General features: G+C 45.0%; 1 protein-coding gene across 2 annotated transcripts in view; it reads right to left on the bottom strand.

Moving 5' to 3' along the window:
* Positions 1-25,859, bottom strand: part of NCLN (nicalin) — a 40,001-nt gene extending 14,142 nt beyond the window's left edge. Inside the window, exons 1-9 of one of the 2 annotated variants that reach the window (XM_077270688.1) lie at positions 25,409-25,859; positions 17,387-17,577; positions 14,649-14,793; positions 14,469-14,563; positions 10,318-10,398; positions 10,057-10,160; positions 1,818-1,906; positions 1,462-1,601; positions 1,142-1,320 (exon numbers count right to left, since the gene is read on the bottom strand). In XM_077270688.1, coding sequence (XP_077126803.1) covers positions 1,142-1,320; positions 1,462-1,601; positions 1,818-1,906; positions 10,057-10,160; positions 10,318-10,398; positions 14,469-14,563; positions 14,649-14,793; positions 17,387-17,577; positions 25,409-25,583 — 1,199 coding nt within the window. In that variant the 5' untranslated portion in view covers positions 25,584-25,859. The remainder of the gene's footprint in view (positions 1-1,141; positions 1,321-1,461; positions 1,602-1,817; positions 1,907-10,056; positions 10,161-10,317; positions 10,399-14,468; positions 14,564-14,648; positions 14,794-17,386; positions 17,578-25,408) is intronic. The other variant, XM_077270695.1, reaches the window with a different exon arrangement.
* Between the last annotated feature and the right edge of the window lie 253 nt (positions 25,860-26,112).

Consider the following 26,112-nt stretch of genomic DNA (forward strand, 5'->3'; position numbering starts at 1 on the left):
CATGAGGAGAACATAATTTTACCTCTATACAAGTCACTAGTTCGACCACACTTAGAATACTGTGCACAGTTCTGGTCTCCGGTGTATAAGAAAGACATAGCTGAACTGGAGCGGGTGCAGAGAAGAGCAACCAAGGTTATTAGAGGACTGGGGGGTCTGCCATACCAAGATAGGTTATTACACTTGGGGCTATTTAGTTTGGAAAAACGAAGACTAAGGGGTGATCTTATGTTAATGTATAAATATATGAGGGGACAGTACAAAGACCTTTCTGCTAATCTTTTTAATCATAGACCGGTGACAGGGACAAGGGGGCATCCTCTACGTCTGGAGGAAAAAAGGTTTAAGCATAATAACAGACGCGGATTCTTTACTGTAAGAGCAGTGAGACTATGGAACTCTCTGCCGTATGATGTTGTAATGAGTGACTCATTGCTTCAATTTAAGAGGGGACTGGATACCTTTCTGGAAAAGTATAATATTACAGGGTATATAAATTAGATTCCTTGATAAGGCGTTGATCCAGGGAACTAGTCTGATTGCCGTATGTGGGGTCGGGAAGGAATTTTTTTCCCCATGATGGAGCTTACTCTTACCACATGGTTTTTTTTTTGCCTTCCCCTGAATCAACATGTTAGGGCATGCTAGGCTATGGGTTGAACTAGATGGACTTAAAGTCTTCCTTCAACCTTAATAACTATGTAACTATGTAACATGGGGAAAACACACAATCTCCTTGTAGATGTCCTTAGTAAGATTTGGGCACACTGCAAACTACGCTGCTAACCACGGAGCCACATTTGTATGTGATACTAGTGAGAATTCACCCACAATTTCTATTAGAATGGAAATCTCTGGTCTACATCAACAACAATTTCACAAAATAGCGGAACAGATTTTATAACCTGAAGCATGACATGAATTTCACACATTTAGTTCCGCCACTTGTGGAGGGAGTTTAGAAAACCCCATCCAGTGTGACTATACGTATATGTAATTTGTTGCAAGGTTGCTTGCTTCACCCACATTTCTAGCAGTGTAGAAAGTCATACATCACAGTAGGCAACACTCGAAAACATCCAGAGAAGCATTGCTTGAAAGAAGCACTTCTGGCTTGTGGGATTTTTTCTTTTTAACTTACCTTAGATCCAAAACGCTGCTGCGGTGACCACTACGGTGGCCATCTAGGTGAGAGATGGTAAAAGATGGAAGTCTGCGGATAGCAAAGCGTTCATGTTCCCAAGCTAGTGTGTCTTCAGCCAGGTTTATCTTCTTATGAACCATGGAAAACTTCACCTCAGGGAACTGGGTAGATATAACCTGGGTAAAGAAAGGAGGTCATATTTTAATAAGTTTTATTAAATAATGCAAAAAACCCATCATGCCAGTGATTAACAGAACTGGATGATCTCTGAACATACTATAGTAAAGGGAGATGTAATAGCTGCTTTTTCGAATTACCATTTCCAGCTCTTTGAGGAAAGTGTGCTGTAAAGTTCCTTCTTTAGGAGGCTTAGAGACATGAAGATGCAAGCTGTTAGCACTCCCGACAGTATCCAGGCACAGCACAAAAGCCACGTTATCTTGAAGGAGGCTTGAATCTAAAAAGAGCAGAGTGTAGATTACAATTCTTGGCTCGCCATGGCATATCCATTAGTTTACACGCATCGCCTTCTAAACAAAATCAAGTAGAAGCAATGGTTTTCTTGCTGAATTAAAAGGTTGGAGAAACAAATACTATATGACCATTAGTCTTGGGGACCAACCCCACCCATGTAACCATGCTGCTCCCAACGCTGTTATGCAAGCTATGATACCTGTGTGGTCCAGATGATCCTCTAACCATCTCTTTGTTCCCTGATAATTAAACTTTCCTCCTCCAGATGCGAAAAACAGCAGATTGTAACTGTGCAAGGGAGAAAATGTGAACAAAATACATCAGTAACATTAACATGCCATGTACACATTAGAGATGAGCAGATCACTTTGCTCCACCTCAGCGTACATCAGTGTTTTCTCTCCGTGGACAGGTGGGTGTGAATTTCCTGAGCTTCTGTAGTCCCCGGCCTGGCGTGACGCTATGAATAAGGCATGTGGTGTACAGGTGATGTCTCACGAGATCAGCTAATCATAAGCTGAGCCCGGGACCACATAGGGTAAGGGTAAGGAAATATATGCAGCACCTGTCCACGTCAATATACACTGACCTGGACTGTGGAAGGTGGCTGCACGATGCGATCTGCTCATGTCTAGTAGACATACTTCAACCAGAAATACGCAGAGAACACAGGAAACAATTAATGATATCCACTAATTACAATGCTCGGGTTGATAAGCAAACCTAAGTACAGCTTAAAATGAAATGAAAATGCAGTCCAATCCGCATACGTCATGTTACAGAGCTGGGGGAGCTGAGTAGATTGATATATCGTATCCTCTGCACTCTCTAGGATTTTTGGTCCAGTGGGCAGTCCTATCAGTACAAATCAAAAAAATCCGGCACTCCAAATGTCTGCAATTTAGATTTATTTTGATGCAATCCCAAATTTATAACGTTTCGGTCTGTAACTTAGACCTTCCTCAGACGGATTGCTGAAGGGTGAAGGCGCCAACCGTAAGTAGTGCGTGGTAGAGGATAAGCTCCTATGTGGAAACAGTGCTGGGATTGCATCAAAATAAATCTAAATTGCAGACATTTGGAGTGCCGGATTTTTTTGATTTGTACAAGATAAGGGAGTGGTATCCCTCTCCGAGCACCCCCCTTGTTACAGAGTGACGTGTACCATCTTCTTATATGGCAGTTCTATCAGTGACTGACAGCTATCTGTGTATGCACTCTTATACAAAGACCACCACACATTTGAAGTCACTTTGAGGGGCCTATGTGACAGAAAATGGACAATACAATTTGTTGTGCAATTTCTCCTGAGCATACCGATATCCCATATGTGGGGGAAATCTACTGTTTGGGCGCACAGCAGAGCTCAGAAAGGAAGGAGCACCAGTTGACTTTTTGAATGTAAAATTTGCAGGAACAATTAGTGGACGCCATATCGCGTGGAGAGCCCCTCGTGTGACTAAACAGTGAAAATCCTCCACAAGTGACAACATTTTGGAAACTAGACTCCTCAGGGAACTGATCTAGATGTGTGGTGAGCAGCTTGAAACACCTGGTGCTTCACAGAAGTTTATAATGTTGTGAAGTGAAAAAAAAAAAATAATAAAAAAAAAATACAACCAACACATTTTTCCCACAAAAATGTTTAGCCCAAAATTTTGCATTTTTACAAGGGCAACAGGAGAAAATGGATCTCAAAATTTGTTGTCTAATTTCTCCTGAGTACACCGATACCCCAGCTGTGGTCGAAAACTACTTTTGAGGCACAGTGCAAAGCTCAGAAAAGACGCGCCATATTATAGTGCAGATTTTGTGACCCCATTTTACAAACTACACCCCTCAATGAATTCATCTAGGGGTGCAGTGATCATATTGACACCACAGGTGTGTCACAGAATTTGATACAATTGGAAATGGGTAAAAATGGCACCAAAATTTGTCCCACAATTTCTGCTGAATGTAGAAATGCCCCATATGTGGCTGTACAATACTGCTTAGCCACACGGAGAGACTCCTAGAAGAGTTAGCGGAGTCCATATACAGAGCCCCTAAGTGCTAGAAAAACAGAATCCCCCTCAAGTTACCACATTTTGGAAATTATAACCCTTTGGGAATTTATCTACAGATGTAGTGACGATTTTGACTCCATGGGTGTTTTCCAGAAACAAGCAGCAATGAATGTTGCTGAGTGAAAATTGCAAACTGCTGTTGCAAGTACGTAGTGGTGCCCAGCTCATGGTTCTTGAAACATGCACCAGTAAATTAGGTGGTCTCTCATCACTACAGAAATGCCAAACACATGGGCGTTAAGTGTGGTGTAGGCAGGTGGGCATTTGGATTTGGGAGCACAGAATTTGCATAATTTCTTTTTTTGGGGGGAGGAGAGGAGCCATTTTGCTTTTACAGAGCCTTTGTGCTACCAGTAATGTGGAAGCCCCTATATTTTCATTTACAGATGACAGACCTGAGTGGGGACTTGCTTTTTTTTTGTAGATTGAGTTGAAGCTTTTATTGGAAACATTTTACATAACATTTTGGATCACATTTATCTGGCGCTCTACACTTAGCACTTATGAGACATATAACAGATAAAACCCCCTAGGACTAGGGATTCATTCACTATAATGAGGCAGCAGAATAAATCTGGACTCCTTCTGGCCTCTGTTCATTGATGTCCTTCTTTTCAGAAGCGCACAAAACTGTGGCTGATGGCACTTTTATGTAATCCTAAAAAGACGGACACCACCGGATTACAGGTCCTATGGCCTCCACAGTGCCTCCATCTGCCTCATTATAGTTATACAGAATTTTCCGCTGTGCATTCTGTCTGAACCATGTATTTCAGAGATTTACACAGAAACCCCGGTGTAAGCATTCAGCATAGAGCTCAGGATAAATGTGAGCCGAGCCTTACTGCAATCTTTGGGAGGCAGAATGAACAAATCTACAGCAGGTGAAGAAATTGTTTTATTTACTTTTTAAGCTGTTTCTAGTGTGGTATAAGTGATTAGGCGACTGTTCTTCTGGTCGGTGCGATTACAGAGATACCATATTTATATCAGGTTTTTGTGATTGGCTGCTGTCACACTAAAAGATGCTATTTACTGCAAAACTAGTTTTTGCATGGCCATATTTAGACAGCTATAATTTTTCCATATTTCAGCCAACAGGGTCATGTGATCGCTTCTTTTCGGGGGACGAGCTCACATTTTTATTGGTACCATTTTCGGGCACTTGACATTTTTATCACTTTCTATTCCGATTTTTGGGCAGTAGAATGAACAAAAACCAGCAAATTCAGGAATTTTTTTATTTATTTTTATTTTTTTAATTTATACCGTTCCGCATGTGGTAAAATTGATAAAGCAGGTTTATTCTTGGGTCAGTATGATTACAGTGATACTACATTTATATCATTTTTTTAACCCCTTCACCCCCAAGGGTGGTTTGCACGTTATGGACCGGGCCAATTTTTACAATTCTGACCACTGTCCCTTTATGAGGTTATAACTCTGGAACGCTTCAACGGATCCTGGTGATTCTGACATTGTTTTCTCGTGACATATTGTACTTCATGATAGTGGTAAAATTTCTTTGATATTACCTGCGTTTATTTGTGAAAAAAATGGAAATTTGGCGAAAATTTTGAAAATTTCGCAATTTTCCAAATTTGAATTTTTATGCAATTAAATCACAGTGATATGTCACACAAAATACTTAATAAGTAACATTTCCCACATGTCTACTTTACATCAGCACCATTTTGGAACCAAATTTTTTTTTTGTTAGGGAGTTATAAGGGTTAAAAGTTGACCAGCAATTTCTCATTTTTACAACACCATTTTTTTTAGGGACCACATCTCATTTGAAGTCATTTTGAGGGGTCTATATGATAGAAAATACCCAAGTGTGACACCATTCTAAAAACTGCACCCCTCAAGGTGCTCAAAACCACATTCAAAAAGTTTATTAACCCTTCAGGTGTTTCACAGGAATTTTTGGAATGTTTAAATAAAAATGAACATTTAACTTTTTTTCACACAAAATTTACTTCAGCTCCAATTTGTTTTATTTTACCAAGAGTAACAGGAAAAAATGGACCCCAAAAGATGTTATACAATTTGTCCTGAGTACGCCGATACTCCTTATGTAGGGGTAAACCACTGTTTGGGCGCATGACAGAGCTCGGAAGCGAAGGAGCGCCATTTGACTTTTCAATGCAAAATTGACTGGAATTGAGATGGGACGCCATGTTGCGTTTGGAGAGCCACTGATGTGCCTAAACATTGAAACCCCCCACAAGTGACACCATTTTGGAAAGTAGACCCCCTAAGGAACTTATCTAGATGTGTGGTGAGCACTTTGACCCACCAAGTGCTTCACAGAAGTTTATAATGCAGAACCGTAAAAATAAAAAATCATATTTTTTCACAAAAATGATCTTTTCGCCCCCAATTTTTTATTTTCCCAAGGGTAAGAGAAGAAATTGGACCCCAAAAGTTGTTGTACAATTTGTCCTGAGTACGCTGATACCCCATATGTGGGGGTAAACCACTGTTTGGGCGCATGGGAGAGCTTGGAAGGGAAGAAGCGCCGTTTGACTTTTCACTGCAAAATTGACAGGAATTGAGATGGGATGCCATGTTGCGTTTGGAGAGCCACTGATGTGCCTAAACATTGAAGCCCCCCCCCACAAGTGACACCATTTTGGAAAGTAGACCCCCTAAGGAACTTATCTAGAGCTGTGGTGAGCACTTTGACCCACCCAGTGCTTCACAGAAGTTTATAATGCAGAGCCGTAAAAATAAAACGAAATTTTTTTCCCACAAAAATTATTTTTTAGCCCCCAGTTTTGTATTTTTCCAAGGGTAACAGGAGAAATTGGACCCTATATATTGTTGTCCAATTTGTCCTGAGTACGCTGATACCTGATATCTGGGGGGGAACCACCGTTTGAGCGCATGGCAGAGCTCGGAAGGGAAGGATCATCATTTGCAATGCAGACTTAGATGGATTGGTCTACAGGCGTCACATTGCGTTTGCAGAGCCCCTAATGTACCTAAACAGTATAAACCCCCCACAAGTGACCCAATATAGGAAACTAGACCCCCCAAGGAACTTATCTAGTTGTGTTGTGAGAACTTTGAACCCCCAAGCGTTTCACTACAGTTTAGAACGCAGAGCCGTGAAGATAAAAAAAATAAAAAATTTCCCCAAAAAATTATTTTTTAGCCCCCAGTTTTGTATTTTCCCAATGGTAACAGGAGAAATTGGACCCCAAAAGTTGTTGTCCAATTTGTCTTGAGTACGCTGATACCCCATACGTGGGGGGGAACCACCGTTTGGGCGCATGGGAGGGCTCGGAAAGGAAGGAGCGCCATTTGGAATGCAGACTTAGATGGAATGGTCTGCAGGCGTCACATTGCGTTTGCAGAGCCCCTAATGTACCTAAACAGTAAAACCCCCCCACAAGTGACACCATTTTGGAAAGTAGAACCCCTAAGGAACTCATCTAGATGTGTTGTGAGAGCTTTGAACCCCCAAGTGTTTCACTACAGTTTATAACGCAGATCCATGCAAATAAAATTTATTTTTTTTTTCCACAAAAATTATTTTTTAGCCCCTAGTTTTGTATTTTCCCAAGGGTAACAGGAGAAATTGGACCCCAAAAGTTGTTCTCCAATGTGTTCCGAGTACGCTGATACCCAATATGTTGGGGTAAACCCCTGTTTGGGCGCACGGGAGAGCTTGGAAGGGAAGAAGCACTGTTTTACTTTTTCAACGCAGAATTGGCTGGAATTGAAATCGGACGCCATGTCACGTTTGGAGAGCCCCTGATGTGCCTAAACAGTGGAAACCCCCCAATTATAACTGAAACCCTAATCCAAACACACCCCTAACCCTAATCCCAACGGTAACCCTAACCACACCTCTAACCCAGACACACCCCTAACCCTAATCCCAACCCTAATCCCAACCGTAAATGTAATCCAAACCCTAACCCTAACTTTAGCCCCAACTCTAGCCCTAACCCTAGCCCTAACCCTAATGGGAAAATGGAAATAAATACATTTTTTACATTTTTTTAATTTTTCCCTAACTAAGCGGGTGATGAAGGGGGGTTTGATTTACTTTTATAGCGGGTTATTTAGCGGATTTTTATGATTGGCAGCCATCACACATGAAAGACGCCTTTTATTGCAAAAAATATTTTTTGCGTTACCACATTTTGAGAGCTATAATTTTTCCATATTTGAGTCCACAGAGTCATGTGAGGTCTTGTTTTTTGTGGGACGAGTTGACGTTTTTATTGGTAACATGTTCGGGCACGGGATATTTTTTTGATCGCTTTTTATTCCGATTTTTGTGAGGCAGAATGACCAAAAACCAGCTATTCATGAATTTCTTTTGGGGGAGGCGTTTATACCGTTCCGCGTTTGGTAAAATTGATCAAGCAGTTTTATTCTTCGGGTCAGTACGATTACAGCGATACCTCATTTATATAATTTTTTTTTGTTTTGGCGCTTTTATACGATAAAAGCTATTTTATAGAAAAAATAATTATTTTGGCATCGCTTTATTCTGAGGACTATAACTTTTTTATTTTTTCGCACATGATTGTGTATGGCGGCTCGTTTTTTGCGGGACAAGATGACGTTTTCAGCGGTACCATGGTTATTTATATCTGACTTTTTGATCGCGTGTTATTCCACTTTTTGTTTGGCGGTATGAGAATAAAGCGTTGTTTTTTGCCTCGTTTTTTTTTTTTTTTTTTTTACGGTGTTCACTGAAGGGGTTAACTAGTGATATAGTTTTATAGGTGGGGTCGTTACGGACGTGGCGATACTAAATATGTGTACTTTTATTGTTTGATTTTTTTTTATTTAGATAAAGAAATGTATTTATGGGAATAATATTTTTTTTTAATTTATTTATTTAGGAATTTTTTTTTAATTTTTTTTTTTACACATGTGGACATTTTTTTTTACTTTTTTACTTTGTCCCAGGGGGGGACATTACAGATCATTGATCTGACAGAGTGCACAGCACTCTGTCAGATCGACGATCTGCTGTGCAGGGCTGCAGGCTTACCAAGTGTCTGCTCTGAGCAGACACTCGGTAAGCCACCTCCCTCCCTGCAGGACCCGGATGCCGCGGCCATCTTGGATCCGGGACCTGCGGCGAGGAGGGAGGTAGGAGACCCTCAGAGCAACGCGATCACATCGCGTTGCTCCGGGGGTCTCAGGGAAGCACGCAGGGAGCCCCCTCCCTGCGCGATGCTTCCCTATACCGCCGGCACACCGCGATCATGTTTGATCGCGGTGTGCCGGGGGTTAATGTGCCGGGGGCGGTCCGTGACCGCTCCTGGCGCATAGTGCCGGATGTCAGCTGCGATAGTCAGCTGACACCCGGCCGCGATCGGCCGCGCTCCCCCCGTGAGCGCGGCCGATCGCGTATGACGTACTATTCCGTCCTTGGGAAGTAGGGCCCACCCCACATGGACGGAATAGTACGTCTAATGACAGAAAGGGGTTAATGTTTTGGAGCTTTAACACAAAAACCATTTCATAGAAAAAATAATTATTTTTGAATTGCTTTATTCTGAGAGCTATAACGTTTTTAGTTTTCCGATAATGGAGCTTTATGGTGGCTTATTTTCTGCAGGACAAGATGACATTTTCAGCTGTATAATTTTTATAAACTTTTCATTGCGCTTTATTGCACTTTTTGTTCCACGGCATGATAAAGCATTGTTTTTTACCTCGTGTATTTTTATTTATTTTTTTACGGTGTTCACTGAAAGGATTAACTAGTGGGGCAGTTTTATAGGTCGGGTCGTTCCAGATGCGACGCTAACAAATGTGTACTTTTTTTTTTTAAATAAATGAATTTATTGGATTCATATTTTTTTTCATTTTTTTGTTCTCTATTTGGGGATTTTTTTTCTGTTTTTTTTTTAATAATTTGTACACTTAATAGCTTTTTTTGTTAACATTGTCCCAGCATGGGACATTATCCTTACACTGACAGATCGCTGGTCTAAAGTCTGCAATGCTCCAGCACTGCAGAGCATCAGAGCAGCATCAGACCGGCAGGAATGAGGCCTGTTAGCTCCTGCTCTTAGCAGGCGTTCACAGGCCACCTTCCCTGCAGGACCCAGTGGCCATCTTGAGGCCCGAGGTGGAGACCATGGAGACCATGAGCACAACGAGATCACATTGCGTTGTGTCAATGGAAGCAGAGAGGGCACTCATTATTGAAAGTGGCATCAGAGGGGTTAAAAGTCTGCGATCGGTGTTACCACCGATCGTGGGCATTGCTGCAGTGTGTCAGCTCTCAAATAGAGCTTTTTAACCATTTACTAGCTGATACATACAAGATCAAGTGGTAGAGCTGGCCAAGAAAAGCTAAGGTTTCTGGGTGTGGGAATTTCTTACCTGGCATGTGTGCGCTTGTATGTGTACAGCCGAGAGAAGAGGCGTGCCAGCTCCAGAAGTATTGCCACACCGCTTCCATTAGAATCTGCACCATAAGACAACCACTAGAAAAAAAATGGATATGGTATTGATAAGATAAAGAGGTTTCCCTGTGTATCTTACTAAAATTACGTCACTGTAAAATACTGTACTTTGAAAATTATACATTAAAAATTGTTATTAAAAAATTGTCATGAAAAAGTAATTTGACATGGCACTTACTGGTGCAACTCCAAAAGTGTCATAGTGGGCAACAATGGCAATTGTAGGAAGGTCATCAGAGCCAAGGCCAGCCAAGCGTCCCTGAAAAAATAAAGGCTTCATTATAAATACTGATGTGTTAAAAAAGTGAACTCTAGAAAGACTGTTGTAAAAAAAAATATGCAGCGTACCATGTTATTTTGCACCAGTGAGTAAAGCTGAACATATAAGTAAAGTAATAAACAATGTATTTTGCCCTGTACTTTGAACCCCTTCAAATTCACTGTGATTTTCTGTTTTTCCCATGTGCATTTTTCCTCCCCTTCCTCCAAGAGATTACTTTTATTTTTCTGTCAACATAGACCTAAGAGTGCTCATTTTGTTGTTTTTAATAAAATCATTCATTTTTCTACATGATATACTGACAAAAAAGGGGAAAAAATCAAATGGCATAAAATGGTGAAAAAAAAGTGCAATTCCGCCATTGTATTTGGGCTCCAGTTTTACATTATATGATAAAAATGGTTTGAAAACATGGGTCAGTACAATTACAGTAATACCAAACTTGCATATTTCTTTTCATTCAAGTGGTGAAAAAAAAAAAGTTTTCTGAGACTTTTTTACGTTTGTGTTCGGCGTTGTTTACTGCGTACCAAACTCACAGTTTTATTGATACCATTTTTGGCGTACATATGATATTTTAATCACTTAACTGTATTTTTTAGGACGGTGTGGAGCAAAAAATGCAATTCTGGAGTTTCGATTTTTTTATTTGTCTTTACGGCATTTACTGTATGGGTTAATTTTATATTTTGATGGAATGGACTGCCAAACAAGACAACAAATGTTTATTTTTTTTCTTTATTTTTAACAATTGAAAAGGTGGGGTAGGGTGCTTTGAATTTTTAAAAACTTTTTGCTTTGTTTGTTTAATCGCCTTAAAAAAGGGATTCTGTCAGCATAATTTGTTCAAACCAAGTTCAGGTGCTCGGCGGCCAAACATTGAAGTGCACCTTCGCACCTATTTATTTTCTATCTCCACCCACCCTCCTCCCCTCTTATTTGATTGACAGATCTGACTTTATAGCTCCACAAAAGAGTGGAAATAGAGGGAAAACAAGCAGGTGAGAAGGTGAAGTTAAGTACAGAATTGACCACATTTTTTGCTTCATTTTTTTTTCCCCCTAATTTCCTCCTCTAAAACCTAGGTGCGTCTTATGGTCCGGGGCGTCTTATATTCTGAAAAATATGGGAATATCTACGCTGACTGCATTGGTGGACACCAAGACAGGAGCAGAAGCAGAGTGCCGGGGGATGGGACAGAGTTGAGTATGTGTTTTTTTTGGTATGTGGAGGCTATGGGTGTCTTACTGTGGACATGAGGAGACTATCGGTGTCTTACTGTGGAGAGGAGGAGGCTATGGGGGTCTTACTGTGGACATGAGGAGGCTATGGGTGTCTTACTGTGGAGAGGAGGAGGCTATGGGTGTCTTACTGTGGACATGTGGAGGCTATGGGGGTCTTACTGTGGACATGTGGAGGCTATGGGTGTCTTACTGTGGACATGTGGAGGCTATGGGTGTCTTACTGTGGACATGTGGAGGCTATGGGGGTCTTACTGTGGACATGTGGAGGCTATGGGGGTCTTACTGTGGACATGTGGAGGCTATGGGGGTCTTACTGTGGACATGTGGAGGCTATGGGGGTCTTACTGTGGACATGTGGAGGCTATGGGGGTCTTACTGTGGACATGTGGAGGCTATGGGGGTCTTACTGTGGACATGTGGAGGCTATGGGGGTCTTACTGTGGACATGTGGAGGCTATGGGGGTCTTACTGTGGACATGTGGAGGCTATGGGGGTCTTACTGTGGACATGTGGAGGCTATGGGGGTCTTACTGTGGACATGTGGAGGCTATGGGGGTCTTACTGTGGACATGTGGAGGCTATGGGGGTCTTACTGTGGACATGTGGAGGCTATGGGGGTCTTACTGTGGACATGTGGAGGCTATGGGGGTCTTACTGTGGACATGTGGAGGCTATGGGGGTCTTACTGTGGACATGTGGAGGCTATGGGGGTCTTACTGTGGACATGTGGAGGCTATGGGGGTCTTACTGTGGACATGTGGAGGCTATGGGGGTCTTACTGTGGACATGTGGAGGCTATGGGGGTCTTACTGTGGACATGTGGAGGCTATGGGGGTCTTACTGTGGACATGTGGAGGCTATGGGGGTCTTACTGTGGACATGTGGAGGCTATGGGGGTCTTACTGTGGACAGGAGGAGGCTATGGGGGTCTTACTGTGGACAGGAGGAGGCTATGGGGGTCTTAAGGCCCCGTCTCACTAAGCGATTTACCAACGATCACGACCAGCGATACGACCTGGCCGTGATCGTTGGTAAGTCGCTGTGTGGTCGCTGGGGAGCTGTCACACAGACAGCTCTCCCCAGCGACCAACGATCAGGGGAACGACTTCGGCATCGTTGAAACTGTCTTCAACGATGCCGAAGTCCCCCTGCAGCACCCGGGTAACCAGGGTAAACATCGGGTTACTAAGCGCAGGGCCGCGCTTAGTAACCCGATGTTTACCCTGGTTACCAAAAAAAACAAACACTACATACTCGCCTTTCGGTGTCCAGGTCCCTTGCCGTCTGCTTCCTGCTCTGATTGAGATCCGGCCGTACACTGAGAGCAGAGCGCAGCGGTGACGTCACTGCTGTGCTCTCACTTCTCACTGTACGGCCGGCAGTCAGTGAGAGGAGGAAGCAGACGGCAAGGGACCTGGACACCGAAAGGCGAGTATGTACTGTTTGTTTTTTTTGGTAACCAGGGTAAACATCGGGTTACTAAGCGCGGCCCTGCGCTTAGTAACCCGATGTTTACCCTGGTTACCAGTGAAGACATCGCTGGATCGGTGTCACACACACCGATTCAGCGATGTCAGCGGGGCCTCAACGACCAAAAAAAGGTCCAGGCCATTCCGACACGACCAGCGATCTCGCAGCAGGGGCCTGATCGCTGGTACGTGTCACACATAGCGAGATCGCTATGGAGGTCGCTGTTGCGTCACAAAACTTGTGACTCAGCAGCGATCTCGCTAGCGATCTCGCTATGTGAGACGGGGCCTTTACTGTGGACAGGAGGAGGCTATGGGGGTCTTACTGTGGACAGGAGGAGGCTGTGTGGGCCTCATATGCAGGACATGGGGAGGCTGTGTGGGCCTCATATGCTGGACATGGGGAGGCTGTGTGGGCCTCATATGCTGGACATGGGGAGGCTGTGTGGGCCTCATATGCTGGACATGGGGAGGCTGTGTGGGCCTCATATGCTGGACATGGGGAGGCTGTGTGGGCCTCATATGCTGGACATGGGGAGGCTGTGTGGGCCTCATATGCTGGACATGGGGAGGCTGTGTGGGCCTCATATGCTGGACATGGGGAGGCTGTGTGGGCCTCATATGATATATAGAAGAGGCTGTATTTGGGTTCAAACTGTATATTGGGTAATGTCGGCATACTTAATTCTGCCCAATATTGAGTGATAATTAATTATAAATATTATATTAATAATTATATGTTGATATTAATATTGAGCTTAATTCATTTCAGCTTATTGGTTCGTCCCTCCACAACAGTCACGGTCTCTCATTTGGCCCCTGGAGAAAATTAATTGCCCACCCACGCCACTATCCTGACTGAAGTGTTGGAGTAATCAACTATCAATTTGCGTGAGATCAATCCTTTTCTACATATCTTTACACAATGTGGATTGATTAAAGTGATTTTGTTAAAAGTGATTTGGATACTGCCACAACACTTTAGGTATTTTTATTAACTATACATAGATTGTGACTGGCATTAAGAACAGTATCAAAGCAAAGTATTAAATCTACAGTATCAGTTCTATGGATCACCTACATAGGGACTGTGACTGGCACTGAGATAATTGGATTTACTCTGTTTGTTTTAACTCCCACCAAGGGTGCACTATTTGACTTGTTTTTAAGGTGTCCTTTTCATGTCTGGTCTTTCACGAGACCTTTTTTTTTTTTTTTTAAATATTTTAAATTAAAAGTTAAGTTTTAGGTCCCAATTGCTGGTATTCATTGATATACTTGACAGTACTGCTTTATAGTCCAGGAAATACGATTACAATCTTTAAGCAACCCTCACCTCCACGCTGGTAACCAGCCAATCACCGAGTGCCTTACTCTGCGCTCCACTTGTCACCATCTGGAAACCATTTGCAGTAGCAGTGTGAAGGAGTACTACATGGGCACAAGTGGTAAAGTCAGTGAACATGACATGAACTCACAAAGGCAATCTTTGTCAACTGCTATTCCAACAACTCACCTTCTGCGGCAGAAGAGGTGCCCTGGTTAGCAGAAGCGGATAGTGTCTGTTCATAGATAGACAGAAGTTCGGCATCCTCCACAGCAAAGTAAACAGGAACCTGAGTCTCCATTGAAAGCATCTCAGGCTCTATGTCCATAAACTGCTGAAAATGAGAAAAAGAAGCCAATTATAGGTGATGAACATTACACTTTGACTCACCATACATGCTATTAATCTGTTTCTTTTTCTACAATAATTGGTTGTCCGGTCATTGAAAGGTATGGCATATGAATAGTTTACATACATTTCTCAAGACTGGTAGGATCACTTCCTGGCAGAGACTTACTGATTCCAAGAATTAAATGGCCTGAATGGAGCCTCAATGTAGTCCCCACACAGTGAGTGGCCAGATATGGATGTGTGAGGGGTAAAACATAATGGCACCTTCGTTTTCAGGATTGTTAAGTGCCCTGGCCATCAGATCTCCATCAATCACAACGTGATGGTATATACTAGCGATATGCCAGCACTTTGTAGAAAGAAAACAAATCCCTTTGAATAAGACAAGGCACCACACCTTTCAATATAAGCTTGTAACAGTCAAGTAAGTCAGTGTGCCTACATGTAATTATAATTAATGTAAGAATTATTAGATAGTGATGCAAGTGACTACTATAGTGTACAGCTTGTTTCACCACTTCTGCTGTATACATTAGGTGACCTCTTCTTACAAAAGAAACAACTCTGTAGCTGAGCACTACGCTTTATGCCTGCAAGCATTTTAAGGCAGAAGCATTCCAAAAATGCACAGCACACTACAGCATGGAGTCACCAGGATGTTCTACCAACAGTCGGTGTCTCAGTCATGTAACAGCCTGAGGGTCTGCGTCAGCCGCACTTTATCATAAGACTCTGGAGGATAAATTACATGTAAGGAACCACTACTCTGGAACAAGTAATCACATCAAATTATTTCTTGTACAAAAAAATGGTCACAAATGACAGGAAAAACAATTAAATAAACATTATTAAAGGGCACCTGTCACCCCAAAACTCAAATTAAACTACTTAAATATTCATATAGGAAACTTGTCCCCTGTACAAATCATGCTTGTAGTTTACATTTTACTTATTGCCATGTATATACACCTATAAAAGTTTTTTGGATATGTAAAAGAGGGGTCCTCGAAGCACCCTTGGCTTAGTGCACTGTTCCACCACTTTAATTTCAATCTGCACCTCCCTTTAAGTTGATTGACAGTTTAAAGCACTGCCCAGATTCACTCCTGTAAACACTGACACTGCAGGAGCCGAGAGCACACACACACACACACACACAGTGTCGTCGTGTGCGTTCTCATCCTTCTCCTGTCTGCAGCGGATGCGCAGTACACACAGGATAATATAGTAGTAGCAAGCAGCCGATGATGGCAGGAAACGGGGATGAGAGTGAGCACACACTGACACTGCAGAAGCCGAGAACACACACAGTGTCATCGTGTATGTTCTCATCCTCCTGTCTGCAGCGGATGCGCAGTACACACAGGATCATATAGTAGTAGTAGTAGCAGCAAGCGTCCAATGCTGGCAGGAAAGGGGGATAAGAGTGAGCACACACTGACACTGCAGAAGCCGAGAGCACACACTGACACTGCAGGAGCCAATAGCACACACAGTGTCATTGTGTATGTTCTCATCCTTCTGTCTGCAGCGGCTGCGCAGTACACAAAGGATCACATAGTAGTAGCAAGCAGCCGATGATGGCAGGAAAGGGGGATGAGTGAGCACACACTGACACTGCAGGAACCGAGAGCACACACACAGAGTGTCATCGTGTATGTTCTCATCCTCCTGTCTGCAGCGGCTGTGCAGTACACACAGGATCACAAAGTAGTAGTAGCAAGCTGCCGATGCTGGCAGGAAAGGTGGATGAGAGTGAGCACACACTGACACTGCAGGAGCCGAGAGCACACACTGACACTGCAGGAGCCGAGAGCACACACTGACACTGCAGGAGCCGAGAGCACACACAGTGTCATCGTGTGTTCTCATCCTTCTCCTGTCTGCAGCGGATGCGCAGTACACACAGGATCATATAGTAGTACCAAGCGGCCGATGATGGCAGGAAAGGGGGATAAGAGTGAGCACACGCTGACTCTGCAGGAGCCGAGAGCACACACAGTGTCATTGTGTATGTTCTCATCCTCCTGTCTGCAGTGGATACGCAGTACACACAGGATCAAATAGTAGTAGCAAGCAGCCGATGATGGCAGGAAAGGGGGATAAGAGTGAGCACACACTGACACTGCAGGAGCCGAGAGCACTAACAGTGTCATTGTTGTGTATGTTCTCATCCTTCTCCTGTCTGCAGCAGCTGCGCAGTACACACAGGATCACATAGTAGTAGCAAGCGGCCGATGCTGGCAGGAAAGGGGGATAAGAGTGAGCACACACTGATGAGTGTGTGAGCAGAGGGTGCAATTCAAACAGCACTCCAAAGCTAGTGTTGTCAATCAACATAAGGGGAAGTGCAGAGGGGGCAGAACTGTGCATTGAGCCCTTGGCCACAAAAAGTGTGCACAGATTACCCCTCATTTACATATCTAACAAAATGGTAGGTGTGTAAAATGACAAAAGCAAAATCTGCCCTACAAATATGATTTTTATTTGGGCTAAACCCCATATGTGAATTTATAAATGGTTCAATTTGAGATCAGAGGGTGATAGACTCCTTTCAAAAATTAAAATGTTCCAACCTGTACTATATCTTGTGGAAGTGCTGCCATGTCATGCGGCAGAATTATCACCACCGCACCCGCTGACTGGCGCAGCGCTTTCTGATACTGCTGAAAGGAGAAGTCCGCTAAGCGCATGAGCACACATCGCCTGCTCAGTACATCTGCCTCCATTGTACGCGCCTCTGTGTTAAGTACGGAATTCCGGGTACCTGCAGAAAACAAAAGCCGTAAGACAGTGTGAAGTAAGGCTTTAGGAAAGGGGAACCTGTCAGTAACATTACCCTGGCACAAGCAGGTGTACTGCAGGATAAAGCTGTGTAAAACATTTTCAATTGTGGGGTTTATTGATATGGAAATTAATGAGATGTGAAGAGTGTATAAAACACGGGGAGAACATACTCCTTGCAGATGTTGTCCTTATGGGATTTGAGCCCAAGACCTCAGCTCTGCAAAGCAACAATGCGAACCACTGAGCCACCGTGCTGCCCCCATTATGATGATTGGAAATTCATGACTCCTACTCTCCTCTTGGCACTTGAATTTTTTCTAAATGAAGCTTTTTAAATATTTTTAGATTTTGATCAATAAAAAGGAGTATTTTATATAATACTTTTTGTAGTTCATGCCTTCATAATTGTCTTTTTTGTTAGTAAGTATTAGTGGTGGGCATTACAATCTATATAGCTCCTCTTTGCTCCCACCCCCACTTCTTGATTGTCAGTAGTCAGCAGAGGAGACATTATACATCTGAGCTGGTCTCCAATAGCAATCAAGGAATGGGTGGTGGTGGAGAGAAGTGCAAAGGAGCCATTGATTGCAAGTGCACTGATACGTCCAACGATGCACTTCTGTGCCTCCTATGTATAACAAAAAAACAAACTGGTACAACGGCACAGCTATTAGGGTACCGTCACACATTGAAATTTTCATCGCTGCGACGGCACGATTCGTGACGTCGCAGCGTCGTATACTCATCGCTCCAGCGTCGTAGACTGCGGTCACACGTTGCAATCACGGCGCTGGAGCGATGCCGAAGTCCCCGGGTAACCAGGGTAAACATCGGGTAACTAAGCGCAGGGCCGCGCTTAGTAACCCGATGTTTACCCTGGTTACCAGCGTAAACGTAAAAAAACAAACAGTACATACTCACCCGTCGGTGTCCTTCAGGTCCCTTGCCGTCTGCTTCCTGCTCTGAGTGCAGCCGTACAGTGAGAGCAGAGCGCAGCACCGCTGTGATCTGCTCTCACTTTCCGGCCGGCACTCAGAGCAGGAAGCAGACGGCAAGGGACCTGAAGGACACCGACGGGTGAGTATGTACTGTTTGTTTTTTTACGTTTACGCTTGTAACCAGGGTAAACATCGGGTTACTAAGCGCGGCCCTGCGCTTAGTTACCCGATGTTTACCCTGGTTACAAGCGAAGACATCGCTGGATCGCTGTCACACACAACGATCCAGCGATGTCAGCGGGTGATCAAGCGACGAAAGAAAGTTCCAAACGATCTACGATTCTCAGCAGGGTGTCTGATCGCAGTAGCGTGTCAGACACAGCGATATCGTAACGATATCGCTAGAACGTCATGAATCGTAACGTCGTAGCGATGGAAATTTCAATGTGTGACGGTACCCTTACAGCTGATGGAGCCGGAATATATACAGGTGCTTCTCACAAAATAAAAATATCATCAAAAAGTTCATTTATTTCAGTTCTTCAATACAAAAAGTGAAACTCATATAGAGTTATTACAAACAGAGTGATTTATTTCAAGTGTATATTTCTGTTAATGTTGATGATTATGGCTTACAGCCGATGACAACCCAAGAGTTATTATCTCAGTAAATTAGAATACTTTATAACACCAGCTTGAAAAATGATTTTAAAATACGAAATGTTGGCCTTCTGAAATTTATGTTCAGTAAATGCACTCAATACTTGGTCAGGGCTCCTTCTACATCAATTACTGCATCAATGCTGCGCGGCATGGAGTCCATCAGCCTGTGGCACTGCTGAGGTGTTATGGAAGCCCAGGTTGCTTTGATAGCAGCCTTCAGCTCGTCTGCATTGTGGGGTCTGGTGTCTCATCTTCCTCTTGACAATACCCCATACATTCTCTATGGGGTTAAGATCAGGTGAGTTTTCTGGCCAATCAAGCACAGTGATACTGTTGTTTTTAAACCAGGTATTGGTATTTTTGGCAGTGTGGACAGGTGCCAAGTCCTGCTGGAGAATGAAATTTACATCTCCAAAAAGCTTGTAGGCAAAGGGAAGCATGAAGTGCTCTAAAATTTCCTGGTAGGCGGCTGCACTGACCTTGGTCTTGATGAAACATAGTGGACCTACACCAGCAGATGACATGGCCATCCAAACCATCACTGAGTGTGGAAACTTCACACTAGACCTCAAGCAGCTTGGATTGTGGCCTCTCCACTCTTCCTCCAGACTCTGGGACCTTGATTTCCAAATGAAATGCAAAATTTACTTTCTTCTGAAAACAACACCTTGGACCACTGAGCAACAGTCCAGTTCTTTTTCTCCTTGGCCCAGGTAAGACGCTTCTGACATTGTCTATCAGTCATGAGTGGCTTGACACAAGGAATGTGACACTTGTAGCCCATGTCCTGGATATGTCTGTGTGTGTTGGCTCTTGAACAATGACTCCAGCAGCAGTCCACTCCTTGTGAATCTCCCCCAAATGTTTGAATGGCCTTTTCTTAATCCTTTCAAAGATGCGGTTATACCGGTTGCTTGTGCACCTTTTTCTACCACACTTTTTCCTTCCACTCAACTATCCACTAATATGCTTGGATACAGCACTCTGAACAGCCAGCTTCTTTAGCAATCACCTTTTGTGGCTACTCCTTGTGGATTGTGTCAATAACTGCCTTCTAGACATTTGTCAAGTCAGCAGTCTTCCCCATGATTGTGGAGCCTACCGAAATAGACTAAGGGACCTTAGTCTTTGTTTGTAAACACTTAGGAAGCCTTTGCAGGTGTTTTTTTTATTAATTATTCTAATTTACTGAGATAATGACTTTTGGGTTTTCATTGGCTGTAAGCCAAAATCATCAACAGAAATAAAACACTTGAAATAGATCACTCTGTTTGTAATGACTATATAATATGAGTTTCACAGTTTGTATTGAAGAACTGAAATAAATTAACTTTTTGACGATATTCTAATTTTGTGAGAAGCACCTGTATATTTGATAGTGTTTTACACTACCTTATTCTGCGCTTTCTTGGCTTGCACAACAGTAATGTTACTAGTAGGTTCCCCATAAATATCTATAAATTATTGCAGAAATGCTAAAGGGGAAATTCCAGAGCAATCATTTGACCTGGAAGCTGAATCAAGTTAAAGGGAACCTGTCACCCCCAAAATGGAAGGTGAGCTAAGCCCACCGGCATCAGGGGCTTATCTACAGCATTCTGGAATGCTGTAGATAAGCCCCCGATGTATCCTAAAAGATGAGAAAAAGAGGTTAGATTATACTCACCCAGGGGCGGTCCCAGTCCGGTTCTGGTCCGATGGGTGTCGCGATCCGGTGCCTCCCATCTTCATCAGATGACGTCCTCTTCTCTTCACGCTGTGCTCTGACGCAGGCGTACTTTGTCTGCCCTGTTGAAGGCAGAGCAAAGTACTGCAGTGCGCAGGTGCCGGGAAAGGTCAGAGAGGCCTGGCGCCTGCACACTGCAGTACTTTGCTCTGCCCTCAACAGGGCAGACAAAGTACACCTGCGCCGGAGAGAAGAAGAGGACGTCATCTGATGAAGATAGGAGGCGCCAGACCGCGAAGCCCATCGGACCAGAACCGGACCGGGACCGCCCCTGGGTGAGTATAATCTATCCTCTTTTTCTTATCTTTCAGGTTACATCGAGGGCTTATCTACAGCATTACAGAATATTGTAGATAAGCCCCTGATGCCGGTGGGCTTAGCTCACATTACATTTTGGGGTGACAGGTTCCCTTTAAATGTGGGACAGGGAGGATCCACTAAACTGGATCCCCATTGTGGTTCAGGGTTAGGTAATCATATTTATGAAATCCATAAGTCCTAAAAATCTTTAACCATTAAATTGTATTCTCCATAAAACAAACATTTGTGACACACCTATAGACTGGCAGAGATACCATCAATTGGATTCTCACATATCCTATATATATGTAATTAATATTTATAATATGGAAACCTGTTAAAAAAATGGTCCAGTCTAAGAAAAAAAAACAAGACTCTGCAATCACTATGTGAATCATGACTGCATTCATTGTGTGCAATTCCCCATGCGAGTGGGTGGTCATATTTGCAATTTGCATATCTTACTAGAACATTGAGATGCAAAAGACACTCTGACATGTGACCGCAAGTATACAAGTCGCATACATGTGGTCACGTTACCGCCCACTTGTACAGGGGAATCATGACAATGTGTGCATCTCAATCGGTCCAAATTTTGTCAGTCTGCAGTCACTTTTTCTTAGATTGGGGATATCTTAAGGAACCCCACTATGCCCCCTTGGTATTACAACACTATGTCATGTGTACTGAGCTTCCCTTTTCTGTCATACATTAGCAGACATGCCTATGGTAATTCTTTCTGGTTTCTAGTGAATATTTGCAGAATAAGCATTTTAATGGATTTGCGCCAGTACTATATATAGAAGAATTTATAAGGGAGCCATTAAACGTACAGATATCAGAGCACTTTCTGTCCGATCAGATCATTATCACCGCTTTATGTGCCTGAAATCTGCCAATACTGATTTGACAACTTGTCAATGACTTGCAAGCAAACTATGTCTGAAAGACAACTCCATCACAGGGAACAGAAAGGTTTGTCTTCACGACGATCACAACAGAGGGGGAAGATCAGAGTTAAATCCAATACCTGTGAGTGCAGGTTTTCACTGTGTGATGCCCAGTGTAACGACAGCCAGTGTGCTTGCCGGCCATTTCATCGCCTGTTTACAGAGGCAGACAAGTCTTCAGATCAGTAATGCATTGTTCTCTGCAGCACAGGTTCTGCTTACACAGCACCATGTGCTGCTGAGGACAATGATCTTTTGTGCAGCCTGTTATTCGTCCACTGGATCCCTCATTCACAAAAATCATAGTGTATTTTGCCCTTTAAAACCTGCTGTGTGTAATCCCTGTAACAGAGGAATGGCCAATATTCTTTGTTGCTACCAAGAGGCACAAGGAATGACGCAGAAGTCAGATACAACCCTAATCTCTAACCTACTCTTGTGTATTAAACATGAGTGCATGGCTGGAGAAACTGCATGTGCCCATTGGCCACGTCTGGGATGTGGACACAAATACTTGATCGTTCTGATGAGACGGGGGGAATCAGCTAGTCAGTGTCACTAGGTGATCAGCCATAGTCTCGCACTGCCCGCTCAGTGCACGTGCAGGTAGGGCAGAGGGCTAGGGTGCCAGCACAGCAGATGGCAGGCATGTAGCTCCATGCAGACCACCGCACAGTCTATCAGACACTACAGAAGACCCACAGAGCAGCTTGGCACAGGCTGCACACACTATTGTGGGCAGAGCTGCCACTCACTAACCCTGCAGACCACCGCACAGTCTATCAGACACTACAGAAGACCCACAGAGCAGCTTGGCACTGGCTGCACCCACCATTGTGGGCAGAGCTGCCACTCACTAACCCTGCAGACCACCGCACAGTCTATCAGACACTACAGAAGACCCACAGAGCAGCTTGGCACAGGCTGCACACACTATTGTGGGCAGAGCTGCCACTCTCTAACCCTGCAGACCACCGCACAGTCTATCAGACACTACAGAAGACCCACAGAGCAGCTTGGCACAGGCTGCACACACTATTGTGGGCAGAGCTGCCACTCTCTAACCCTAAAGACCACCGCACAGTCTATCAGACACTACAGAAGACCCACAGAGCAGCTTGGCACTGGCTGCACACACTATTGTGGGCAGAGCTGCCACTCTCTAACCCTAAAGACCACCGCACAGTCTATCAGGCACTACAGAAGACCCACAGGGCAGCTTGGCACTGGCAGCACACACTATTGTGGGCAGAGCTGCCACTCTCTAACCCTGCAGACCACCGCACAGTCTATCAGGCACTACAGAAGACCCACAGAGCAGCTTGGCACTGGCTGCACCCACTATAGTGGGCAGAGATGCCACTCACTAACCCTGCAGACCACCGCACAGTCTATCAGGCACTACAGAAGACCCACAGAGCAGCTTGGCACTGGCTGCACCCACTATAGTGGGCAGAGATGCCACTCACTAACCCTGCAGACCACCGCACAGTCTATCAGGCACTACAGAAGACCCACAGAGCAGCTTGGCACTGGCAGCACACACTATTGTGGGCAGAGCTGCCACTCTCTAACCCTGCAGACCACCGCACAGTCTATCAGGCACTACAGAAGACCCACAGAGCAGCTTGGCACTGGCTGCACACACTATTGTGGGCAGAGCTGCCACTCTCTAACCCTAAAGACCACCGCACAGTCTATCAGACACTACAGAAGACCCACAGAGCAGCTTGGCACTGGCAGCACACACTATTGTGGGCAGAGCTGCCACTCTCTAACCCTGCAGACCACCGCACAGTCTATCAGGCACTACAGAAGACCCACAGAGCAGCTTGGCACTGGCTGCACCCACTATAGTGGGCAGAGATGCCACTCACTAACCCTGCAGACCACCGCACAGTCTATCAGGCACTACAGAAGACCCACAGAGCAGCTTGGCACTGGCTGCACCCACTATAGTGGGCAGAGATGCCACTCACTAACCCTGCAGACCACCGCACAGTCTATCAGGCACTACAGAAGACCCACAGAGCAGCTTGGCACTGGCAGCACACACTATTGTGGGCAGAGCTGCCACTCTCTAACCCTGCAGACCACCGCAGTCTATCAGGCACTACAGAAGACCTACAGAGCAGCTTGGCACAGGCTGCACCCACTATAGTGGGCAGAGATGCCACTCACTAACCCTGCAGACCACCGCACAGTCTATCAGGCACTACAGAAGACCCACAGAGCAGCTTGGCACTGGCTGCACCCACTATAGTGGGCAGAGATGCCACTCACTAACCCTGCAGACCACCGCACAGTCTATCAGGCACTACAGAAGACCCACAGAGCAGCTTGGCACTGGCAGCACACACTATTGTGGGCAGAGCTGCCACTCTCTAACCCTGCAGACCACCGCACAGTCTATCAGGCACTACAGAAGACCCACAGAGCAGCTTGGCACAGGCTGCACCCACTATTGTGGGCAGAGCTGCCACTCTCTAACCCTAAAGACCACCGCACAGTCTATCAGGCACTACAGAAGACCCACAGGGCAGCTTGGCACTGGCAGCACACACTATTGTGGGCAGAGCTGCCACTCTCTAACCCTGCAGACCACCGCACAGTCTATCAGGCACTACAGAAGACCCACAGGGCAGCTTGGCACTGGCAGCACACACTATTGTGGGCAGAGCTGCCACTCTCTAACCCTAAAGACCACCGCACAGTCTATCAGGCACTACAGAAGACCCACAGAGCAGCTTGGCACTGGCTGCACACACTATTGTGGGCAGAGCTGCCACTCTCTAACCCTAAAGACCACCGCACAGTCTATCAGGCACTACAGAAGACCCACAGGGCAGCTTGGCACTGGCAGCACACACTATTGTGGGCAGAGCTGCCACTCTCTAACCCTGCAGACCACCGCACAGTCTATCAGGCACTACAGAAGACCCACAGAGCAGCTTGGCACTGGCAGCACACACTATTGTGGGCAGAGCTGCCACTCTCTAACCCTGCAGACCACCGCACAGTCTATCAGGCACTACAGAAGACCCACAGAGCAGCTTGGCACTGGCTGCACCCACTATAGTGGGCAGAGATGCCACTCACTAACCCTGCAGACCACCGCACAGTCTATCAGGCACTACAGAAGACCCACAGAGCAGCTTGGCACTGGCAGCACACACTATTGTGGGCAGAGCTGCCACTCTCTAACCCTGCAGACCACAAGCGACCGACACTGACCGTAGCTCTGGCCCTGGAGGTCATACTGCTGCATGCGGTACACAGTGAACTCATGGGCGGCCTCGGCCTGCAGAGGAGACACGAGGAGCAGCACAGCCGGGATGAAAACGATGAACGTGAGAGGAAAAGACGCCTTCAGCATATTATCAAACACCTCTCCGGCTTCTTCCAGCATCCTGCCGCTCCGTGCTGCGCTCTCTACAGCAGTAATGTACAGGCAGCTCGGGGAAAACTGACTGGCAGCTAATGCCTACAGCTTCCACAGCAGCTGGGGACCAGCAGGCACTCGCATAGACACCTATCTGTGGGGCCTTCCGCTGCGACAGGCATGGCCAATCACGTAGGGACAGGCGCACTGTGGCCACCCTAATAGAGGTCCTTGCAATTAGGTCGCGAGAGAGGACAGTGGAGGGTGTGTGGGCAGAGTCACGGCTGGTACAGGTGGCCTCTCCCGCCCCCTGCAGGCAGAAGATAGTGGTTACACGTGAATAGGAAGTGTCCGTCCTGTCTCCCTTGGCATAGAACCCCGCTCACTTCGGGCCAAACCCGCGAGGTTCTGGGGGGTTGGGGGCTCCCACGGGGACGACTCGTTATTGTATTCGCACCTATTTTTTGTCATGTTTTAACCTTTTTTTCATTTCTGCACTCTCTTTTATTAACTCTTTCATGATAAGAGCCTTTCCCTCCATGACCAGGCACATTTT

The sequence above is a fragment of the Ranitomeya variabilis genome, chromosome 1 (genome assembly GCF_051348905.1).
Source record: "Ranitomeya variabilis isolate aRanVar5 chromosome 1, aRanVar5.hap1, whole genome shotgun sequence".
NCBI lineage: Eukaryota > Metazoa > Chordata > Amphibia > Anura > Dendrobatidae > Ranitomeya > Ranitomeya variabilis.